The sequence below is a fragment of the Chionomys nivalis genome, chromosome 8 (genome assembly GCF_950005125.1).
Source record: "Chionomys nivalis chromosome 8, mChiNiv1.1, whole genome shotgun sequence".
NCBI classification, from domain to species: domain Eukaryota; kingdom Metazoa; phylum Chordata; class Mammalia; order Rodentia; family Cricetidae; genus Chionomys; species Chionomys nivalis.
Genome location: NC_080093.1, coordinates 93,741,591 through 93,751,981, shown reverse-complemented (window position 1 = coordinate 93,751,981; position 10,391 = coordinate 93,741,591). Strand labels below are relative to the sequence as shown.

At 36.8% G+C, this 10,391-nt stretch overlaps 1 protein-coding gene across 1 annotated transcript; it reads right to left on the bottom strand.

The window, feature by feature from the left end:
* Nucleotides 1-8,563: 8,563 nt before the first annotated feature.
* Nucleotides 8,564-9,505, bottom strand: LOC130880611 (olfactory receptor 51V1-like). Its single transcript, XM_057779727.1, has one exon. The coding sequence runs from the start codon at nt 9,503-9,505 to the stop codon at nt 8,564-8,566; it is 942 nt and encodes a 313-aa protein (XP_057635710.1).
* Between the last annotated feature and the right edge of the window lie 886 nt (nt 9,506-10,391).

The window sequence follows — 10,391 nt, the reverse complement described above, 5'->3', positions numbered from 1 at the left end:
CATAAAAGCATGCAGCTTAATTTTTTAGTTTTCCCACAGAGCTCTAGAATTTAAGAGCATCTGAAAATATAGTAGAAATATTTTGCAACATTAAGAATAACAATTTTTATATTGGGTTGTGAGCCTAGCCTAAATGACTGAGCCATCTATTCAGAGTTACAGAGAAACCCTGTCTTGAAAAACAAACAAACAAAAAAGAATAACAATTTTTAGTAAAACAAGAGACAATGTTAACTTCTTAAAGATTATATGTCTTTGGTTCAAGTCAGTATTATTATTATTATTTGTTATATATAATTCAAATCAAGTAATTAAAGCTTGATAAATTAGCCACAATTTATATTATAAAAACAACTTTGATCATATCTATTTATATGTAATACATTTTCCTCCATAAAATTGTTCAAATTATTTAATTTTTTTTGTTTGTTTTTCAAGACAGGGTTTCTCTGTAGCTTTGGATCCTGTCCTGGAACTAGCTCTTGTAGCCCAGGCTGGCCTTGAACTCACAGATATCGGCCTGCCTCTGACTCCAGAGTGCTGGAATTAAAGGCGTGAGCCACCACTGCCTGGCCATCATATTATTTAATTGTTATGTGTGTGGGTTACCTTCTCCTAGTTTCTCTATTATTCTAAAATGCAAAGCACATACATTGAGAAATGTTTAATTTCAGCATAGCCCATAATGACATTCACTTACAAACAGAGTCATTCAACCTGTCAAATAATGTATGTTTTTATATTTGATTTCAGTACAAACAAATTTTTAAATTCAAAATTATTTTAATATCATAACTTTAATGTTTTCAAAATTAATTTCATAGATCATTGTCATCAGTTCCATCAAGTAAATTTTCAAATCAAGCAAGGATAATATATTTGTCATGACATTCTAGTATGAGGCTTTAACATAAGAAATGCCCTGTTTTTAGAATATAGTACATGACATCATGCCATGTGTTATCCATTATAAACTTGAAGTATTAGTGAAAATCATTGAAATACTATATCAACAGAAATGCCTAATATTCACAAATTTGGGAGATACAACTTAAATTTTGTTCTAATACTCACAGTAAAAGTGAGAAAACATCCTTACAAGGACTGTCTTAGTTTTGCATAACAATTGATCAGTTTTGATCTACATGTTTCCCTGACACTTAGGTTTTTGCTTTCAGTTTGCTCTTGAATACCCATGTTAATTCAGTCTCAGGTATATACCCAGAAGCTAGAATAAGTTTCAGAGGTGGAGAGCACTTTTTATTCTTGCTGAAGGTGCACTTGGGTTCTCAGTACACATGTTGGATGGTCAAAAACGGTAACACTCAGGATTCCAGCTCCCTCTTCTAGCCTCACCTGTACGCACATATACATGGTGTATGTGCATACATCCATATAGATAAAAATAAAACAAATCTTGTTTATAAATGAAAAGTTGTTTACAAAAACAGGTTTCAGCAACAGACATTTTTAACAACTAGCTACCTTCAAAACAATTGCAATGACAAGTCAGAGACAAATGAGTGATCTTTTTATTGTGCTCTACATTTTTCTCTACTCCACTCCCTGCCTCTCCCCTCACCTACAAATGTCCCCCAAGGTCCCCATGCTCCAAATTTACTCAGGAGATCTTGTCTTTTTCTACTTCCCATGTAGATTAGATCTATAAAGGTCTCTCTTAGGATCTTCATTGTTGTCCAAGTTCTCTGGGATTGTGATTTGTGGGCTGTTTTTTTTTTTTTTCTTTATGTTTCAAAACCACTTATGAGTGAGTACATGTGATAATTGTCTTTCTGGATCTGGGTTACCGCAGTCAAAATGATGTTTTATAGATCCGTCCATTTGCCTGCAAATTTCAAGGTATCATTATGTTTTTCTGCTGTGTAGTACTGCATTGTGTAAATATGCCACATTTTCCTTTTCCATTCTTCTGTCAAAGGGCATTTAGGTTGTTTCGGGGTTCTGGCTATGACAAACAATGCTGCTATGAACGTAGCTGAGCACATGTTCTTGTGGTGTGATTGAGCACCCTCTGGATATGCACCCAAAAGTGATATTACGGGGACCTGAGGAAGGCTGTTTCCTAATTTTCTGAGAAATCACCACACTGACATCCAAAGGGGTTGTACCAGCTTGCATTCCCACCAGCAATGCAGAAGTGTTCCCTTTACCCCATAACATCTCCAGCATAAGTTGTCATCAGTGTTTTTGATCTCGGCCATTCTTACAGGTGTAAGATGGAATCTCAGAGTTGTTTTGATTTGCATTTCTCTGATGACTAAGCATGTTGGACACCCGGATATTAATCCACACACCTTCGAAACCTGATTTTTGACAAAGATGCATAAAATATAAAATAAGAAAAGAAAACATATTTAACAAATGATGCTGGCATATCTGGATGTAGAAGAATGAAAATAGACCCATATCTATCACCAAGCACACAACTCAGGTACAAATGAATCAAAGACTTAACATAAAGGCAGCCACAGGAATTTGGACTGTTCTTCAGTATCGAGAGGGAGGGGGAATGGAGTAGGGGGAGGAGAAGAGGAGTGGGGATAGGGGGAGGGGAGTGGGGGGAGGGGGCAATATGTGGGAGGAGGGAGAGGGAAATGGGAAACAGGGAGCAGGTGGAAATTTTAATTAAAAAAGAATAAAAATAAATAAATAAATAAATAAATAGAAGAGAAAGTGGGAAGTACACTTGAATTCATTGGCACAGCGAACCACTTCCTAAATATAATCCCAGCAGTACAGACAGTGAGAGAAACAATAAATGAGACCTCCTGAAACTGAATAGCTTCTGTAAAGCAAAGGACATGGTCAATAAGACAAAACGACAGCCTCCAGAATGGATTAACCCCACATCAGATACAGGTCTGATCTCCAAAATATACAACGAACTCAAGAAACTGGTCATCAAAACAACACATAATCCAATAAAAAACAATGGAGTATAGACCTAAACAGAGAACTCTCAACAGACGAATATAAAATGGCTGAAAGACACTTAGGGAATAATTTCAACATCCTTAGTCATCAAATGGGTGATCTTGATCCCAATGGAAGAAGGGGCTTGAGAGTTAATATCTGAATGGTTCAGTAGGAACCCAAAGAGAATGCAGTTTCTCTCTCTCTCTCTCTCTCTCTCTCTCTCTCTCTCTCTCTCTGTGTGTGTGTGTGTGTGTGTGTGTATGCATGCTTCTGTGTGTGTACACTGTTGTTTTGTGTTGTTCATTGACTTTCTCTTATTCAAAGTTGAAAAAGGTAAACCCTAAGAAGCCAGCATGAAGTAGTCTACTGCGCCAATGGGTTCAAGTGTACTTCCCACTTTCTCTTCTACAAGGTTCAGTATGATTGCCTTTATGTTGAGGTCTTTGATTCATTTGGACTTGAGTTTTCAAAAGAACAAGTAATCCAATAAAAAAAAATGGAGTAGAGTCCTAAACAGAGAACTCTCAACAAAGGAATCTAAAATGGCAGAAAGACACTTAAAGAAATGTTCAACATCCTTAGTCATCAGAGAAATGCAAATCAAAATAACTCTGAGAGTCCATCTTACACCTGTAAGAATAGCCAAGATCAAAGCCACTGATGACAACTTATGCTGGAGAGGTTATGGGGTAAAGGGAACACTTCTGCATTGCTGGTGGGAATGCAAGCTGGTACAACCCCTTTGGATGTCAGTGTGGTGATTTCTCAGAAAATTAGGAAACAGCCTTCCTCAAGTCCCCGTAATATCACTTTTGGGTATATATCCAAAGAATACTCAATCGTGCCACAAGGACATGTACTCAATTATGTCTATAGCAGCATTGTTTGTCATAGCCAGAACCCCCGAAACAACCTAAATGCCCTTTGACGGAAGAATGGAAAAGGAAAATGTGGTACATTTACATAATGGAGTACTACACAACAGAAAAACATAATGACATCTTGATTCTTGCAGGCAAATGGACAGATCTAGAAAACATCATTTTGACTGAGGTAACCCAGATCCAGGAAGACAATTATCACATGTACTCACTCATAAGTGGTTTTTAAACATAAAGAAGAAAAAACAGCCCACAAATCACAATCCCAGAGAACTTGGACAAAAATGAAGACCCTAAGAGAGATCTTCATAGATCTAATCTACATGGAAAGTAGAAAAAGACAAAATCTCCTGAGTAAATTTGGAGCATGGGGACCTTGGGGGACAGTTGAAGATGAGGGGAGAGGCAGAGGGTGGAGCAGAGAAAATATAGAGCTCAATAAAAATCAAAAAGAAAAAAGAAAAAAAGAAGTCAACATAAGACAAATAACACTTAGATTCTGAAACTAAATGATATGGTTTACAAACCATGGAACCAGCAGTTGTTTTTAAAGCCTCTACTTTTAATAGCATGTGTTAAAAATGACTTCGCAGAGTCATGTTATGGATCGTGGATGACATCCTACTGCCCCTGTCTTAAACCAGTTTAAGCACTACGTGTTCCCTTATATTTATAAATAAGTGTGCTCTTTACCACCCATCAAGGAAATTTGTCTTTGAGACAAACAGAGACCATCACAGAAAATCATAATCAATCATAATGTGGAACTGTGGAGCTCAGTACCAATGGATACTTCTGCAAAAAAGCTCCTGCACCTAAGGCTCAGGGAACATTGCAGAAGATGGAGCAGACACCTTGTTTGAGAAAGAGTATATGGGATTTTACTATGAGATTGCATCTCTCACTAATGTCAGAAGATACAACCATAAAGTCTCACAAAATTACCACCCAAACTTCATAATCTGAATAAATCAATAAATATGCCAACATGGATGGAGGAAGTTCATAGATCTCAGTCCCCACAAGGAAGTAAAGGCAACTAAGGAATTCTGAGGGAAGGAGAAATCATTTTCTCCAGTGAATGGCACACCAATTGATTATCCTATATTGTGTTCAGCCAGGAAAATGTACCTACAGGTAACATTCTAGAGAGTGAACAAGTTCTATTTAGGAATACACACACACACACACACACACACACATATATAATGCAAGTAACAATTATTGAAAAAAGAGGTCATGAATTTGAAAGAGAGCATGGAGCGGTATATAAGAGGGTAGGAGGGAGAAAGGGAAAGGGAAATGATATCATAATCTCAAAAATAAAATAAACAATAAACATGAATTAGCTTTACTTTATAAATAAAAATTGTCATAAATAATATAATGTACCATAATCATATACCCATTCCATGTACTTTCTATTTGTAAATATATTTTGATCTTTGAAAGAAATTGGCTTTCCGAAAGTCCTGCTGCCCTAGCTGTTGTCACTGCAGTCAAAGCTAGAACGGGATAGTGAACAAACTGATGTGGAGGACAGAAAGAAAGGCAAGTGAAGAGAATCCTTTCGTCATGAAAGATGCAAGGAGACACAGATGCAGAAAGGTTATAGAGACAATAATTCAGTTTCTCAGGTTTGGCTGGACATTTTATTGTTGTTGTTTACATCGTTGGGCTGTGAAAATATACACATTCAATGTGCATTGAATATACAGATTTAGCCATACCCTATTTTCCACTTAACTAGGTAAAGGATATCCCCTGGCATGCCAAATCGGCCACGGCCGAGAGGCAATGTATGGCTGATGCCCAGGTAGCATGGCTAGTCTAGGAAAGGGAGAAAGAAACCTGCATTTCTTCTCTTCTTTTAAAGTAAAAGGAGCCTGCAGGAAACTAGCAAACCATGGCAGCTTCCCATGCCTGAATGTGCCAAGGCTGTGAGGACTTCAAGCAGGAGTGTATTTAGACAATGATCCTGATACAAATATCAATGTCTAAAAAGTAAGAGAAAGTGTATTTCAAGGCTTGAGAAGTAAGGATCAAAGTTACAAATGAGTCACGAAATACAGGAGAAAAAAATCTACTGATGTTCAGCAGAAGTCACAGAAATGTTCACTTCCACAAGACGAGAAGCAAGGTGTAAATGTCAACTGGGTAATCTAGGCAGCATCGTACTGAAGATGGTCCTCTCATAGAATCCTAGAAGAGACAGATTATCTTTTATTTTGGTGCTCATGACAAGAGATGCACATGGGTTTGAGTTAAAGAGACCTGTGAAGGAAAGGAATACTTTAGCACAAATCATTTACTTCTGCTGGGCAGAAAGGTCATTTAATTAATTTAGATTATTATTGTATCTTGTTATGTGTGTTTGGTTGATGATCCTGGGTGATTGGCCCTTTTATGAAGGTAATCAGAGGAGTGAATCTGGAGGGATAAAAGGGGGGTGAAGGAGATAATGGGAAGAGAAGAGAGGGGAAATTGCAGTCAGGATGTAATGTATGAGAGAATACATTATTTTTTTTAAAAAAAGACATCCTTTAATTTTAAAATTATAACTAAGTCTTAGAGGGAAAGTTGGAATTCGGAACAATATTGCATTTAAACAGAATAATGATGAACAATTAGCAATACAAGAGCAAGTAGCAAACAGAAAGGCCTTCCCAGAAAACTTTAGAGAATAAAATGAAAATATTACTAAAGCAGAATTGGTTATGTTGTAATATATGCTCAAAAAATAATGGTCCAATTTGCTTTCTATTTATAGGTTTCTTGACAACTTTAAAATTTTTAACCTGTAACATGAAAACAAAGTACAAGCAAAACAAGAACATAATTATACAGTAATCTATAATATCAACTGTAGCAGAAATGCTAATTTCAGACCAAATGGTCTCACCATTAGTTTTGAATAACTTTAAACTCCTTTTCTTAATGTTTTTATGTAGAGACATTGAGACTTATGATTTACTAGCCATAGCATTTCTCTGGAGATTAAGACTAAGAATTATGTTACATTTCTAAAAAATTGGTTTTGTAGATTTTATTATGAAGAATATAACTTTATTCCTGTAGTGAGGCTGTTTTCACTCATAATAGTAAAGTTATAAATATTGAAATTCAGAGCTGTCAGTTAGTAGGAGTGAGTCATAACTACCTGAGGAACACTGCTGTAAGTGAAATGAAGGATGCAGAACAAGTTAGACGGGTACAGTGTAATTTACAGGACCTTATGAACACCAAAGCTGTAAGACAGTGGCTATGAATATGAGGGAGTGCAATAGCAGGGGGGAAACGCTGGGATCTGGCAGAAATCTTGGCTATGGTAAAATATTCATGATGGTAAATAATTTTCTAAATGTATTTCTACACACTCATTCAAGTTTTATATCTACATTTCATAATAATCAGGTTATTTCTAATTATATCTCAATAATCCTGTTTTAAGGTATTTGATACATGTTGTATTAACATTCTATAATGTTTTAATTGTAAATAATATAAATATTTTAAGGAAAGTTTGTATTAACAAAGGGATGTTTCATGCCTTATCGTATTGGTTCATTTTGGTATTTGTGGACTCCTGCATTTAGTCAGTGTTTTATAGCAACTTTCAGACCAGTTTGAACTAAAAGAAGCACACAAAGAAACCAGGAAAACATGGTCATGTGACTTGAAAATAAACAAAGCATAAACTATATCCAATTCTTCTCATAAAATGCACCCTAGAATTTGACATGATTGATTGAAAATCCATTTACAGAATAAAGAATAATATCTACCTTGGAGTTTTTGGTTTTTTTTTGACAGGGTTTCACTGTAGTTTTAGAGCCTGTCCTGGAACTAGCTCTTGTAGACCAGGCTGGCCTTGAACTCACAGAGATCCCCCTGCCTCTGCCTCCCAAGTGCTGGAATTAAAGGCGTGAGCCACCACCGCCCGGCTCTACCTTGGAGTTTTTAAAAAGATGTAAATTTAAATGATTATTTTTTTAAATAGTTACAGTAATGTTGTAACCATTACTGGAGACTCAATACAGAGAAAATATGAATCAAAGAGTATTTTCACAGAATTTAAATAGTCTTCCTACAGCAGTCACTGTATTGAGATGATTGTCTGTTATCATCAGGGTAGCTATATGGGTGTGGGTGCGGACAACAAAACACTGAAATTGCTTCTTTGGTTTATTTAACTATAGTAAGTTACAAGACAGTTGAAGTTCATATGCTGCTTATTTATTACATGCTAAGTTACCGAAGTAATTAGGATTTTGTATATTCTATAAATATGTTGCTTAGATGAACAAAAAAAGATTAAGATAATGACTGCTCTATAACAACCATCAAATGTTTTTAAAACCTAAAATTTAAGCTTCATAATGAATGTAAGAAGAAATAAACATGTGCAATTGGCCACAAAGATATGGATTTTATGAGTAAATCAACTTGATACAAAAAGTAAAGTGGAAATAATATAAATATTTAATTAAAATTTTAAAAAATTTAAAACAGGTTTAAAGACAATTCTGAAAATATATTGTTTGCATATTCTAGTTTGAAAACTTAACTACAACATGATAGAAGTCAATTGCACTTGCTTACAAACAGCTACGAGAAAGTGAGAGGATTTAAAGCCTGAGAAGCATCATTAAAAGACAGTACGTCTAGTTGCAATGCTTACTCAGTCTCACCCCTGTTAAATCTACAAGTTGATTTTCAAATATATTCACAGCAGATCTAAGATCCTAGGTTCCCTTCAGGAACAATCTCTGAATCCTCACTCGTATCTGCTGAGTCTTGATACTGTATATGATGGGGTTCATCAAGGGCGGGAAAAGGATGTAGATGTTGCCCATGAGGACCTGAACCAGAGGAGAGAGATGCTGCCCAAATCGGTGCACCATGGTCAGACCAATGATGGGGATGTAGAAAACCAAAACAGCAGAGATGTGAGAAACACAAGTCTGCAAAGACTTCATTCTCTCCTCCCGGGAAGCAATGGCTAGAACTGTGTGCAGGATCATAATATATGACATTAATATGAGTACTGAATCCAGCAACAGGTTGCTGATTACCAGGGCTAAACCGTAGATGCTATTGAAACGAATGTCACCACAAGCCATTCGAATTAAGTCTTGGTGCAGGCAGAAAGAGTGAGAGAGGAAATGAGGCCGGCAGTAATTTAAGAACTTCAAGCGGATGATGACTGGAGGAATGAGCATAGAACTTCTACATATGATGGCCACTCCAATTTTCACGATTTTGGCATTGGTTAGGATGGAGGAATAGCGTAGAGGGTTGCAAATGGCAATGTAGCGGTCAAAGGACATGGTAAGGAGGACAGAGGACTCCATGAAGGACAAACCATGAATAAAATAAGCCTGTGCAATGCAGGCATCGAGGCTGATATCTTGGATGAGCCCCCAAAAGATGCCCAGCACCGTGTGTACAGTGGACAGCCCCATGCACAGGTCTGTAAGGGCTAGCATGGCCAGAAAATAGAACATGGGCTGGTGCAGGCTTGGCTCAGTCCGGATCACATGAAGTATCATGCAGTTTCCCAGGAACACCATTGCATAGATGATGGAGAAGGGGACAGAGAGCCAGAGGTAATAAAGCTCTAAACCAGGGAACCCAGTCAAAGCAAACCTGGAGCTACTGGAGTTGGTAACAGAGAGAGCAGACATTGGTAGAAGAGTGAAAATATCTTTGGAAAGATTTTGTGAATCACACAAATTTCCAGTGCTATAATTTCTGATAATGTCTACCTGCTTTCTGAAAGAAAACAAAATATGGTACAATTTCCATAAATAGCAAGATACATACGCAGTTCTTTCTTGTTTATCATCACAAACCCCGTTGTCTTGCTGCAGACCTTGCAGTGCTTATGTTGAGGGAAGCCAGGACAGTGGGAGTTTTGTACAGGACCAGCAGCACCCATGGGATCATGGGATTTAGATCCCGGGAGTCTGCTGGGAGTCTGCTCGGTCCTGAAGGACAGTGCTCAGTCACTTGTTTGTTATGACCCTCAGGAGAATTCTCCTGTCTAGTGTGACATCTGGGCCTTCTTTTTCTTCCAAGGTTCAGATGATCACGAGAGAACTGGACTGTTGAAAATATTGTGTCTTTAAATAATATAAACAGTCATGTGTAAATAGTAAGATTTCAGGTGATCTGCACTTTCTGACTGTGCCACCATAATCACATCTCTAAATTTCTCATCTACATAAAATTTATTTCACTTCTTTTTTCACGCAGCTCTTCTCTGTGAGGCTTTTGCCTTTTCTGAATATCATGGGATTTTCATTTGTTAATTTTTTCACATGTAGGATAACATAATTGACCCAAATTTTAAACTGTATAGTCTGAAACAACCATTTTACAATATGCATATTAGCTGTGCCTTGTTACCTATTTAGGGACAAAATACATATATTCTTAAAATAATGTAACCATAATAGAAAAGAAAGCAGCAACAGTGGAAACACCAGTTCGTACCTGGCCTTCTATTGTTTCCCATATTAACCACAGAGAAGAGCATGCATACATACAATTATTTCATTATGCATGTTT

What these genes read in the sequence shown, in the direction of transcription:
- LOC130880611 (XM_057779727.1), bottom strand. Translation starts at nt 9,505, where the DNA reads ATGTCTGCTCTCTCTGTTACCAACTCCAGTAGCTCCAGGTTTGCTTTG.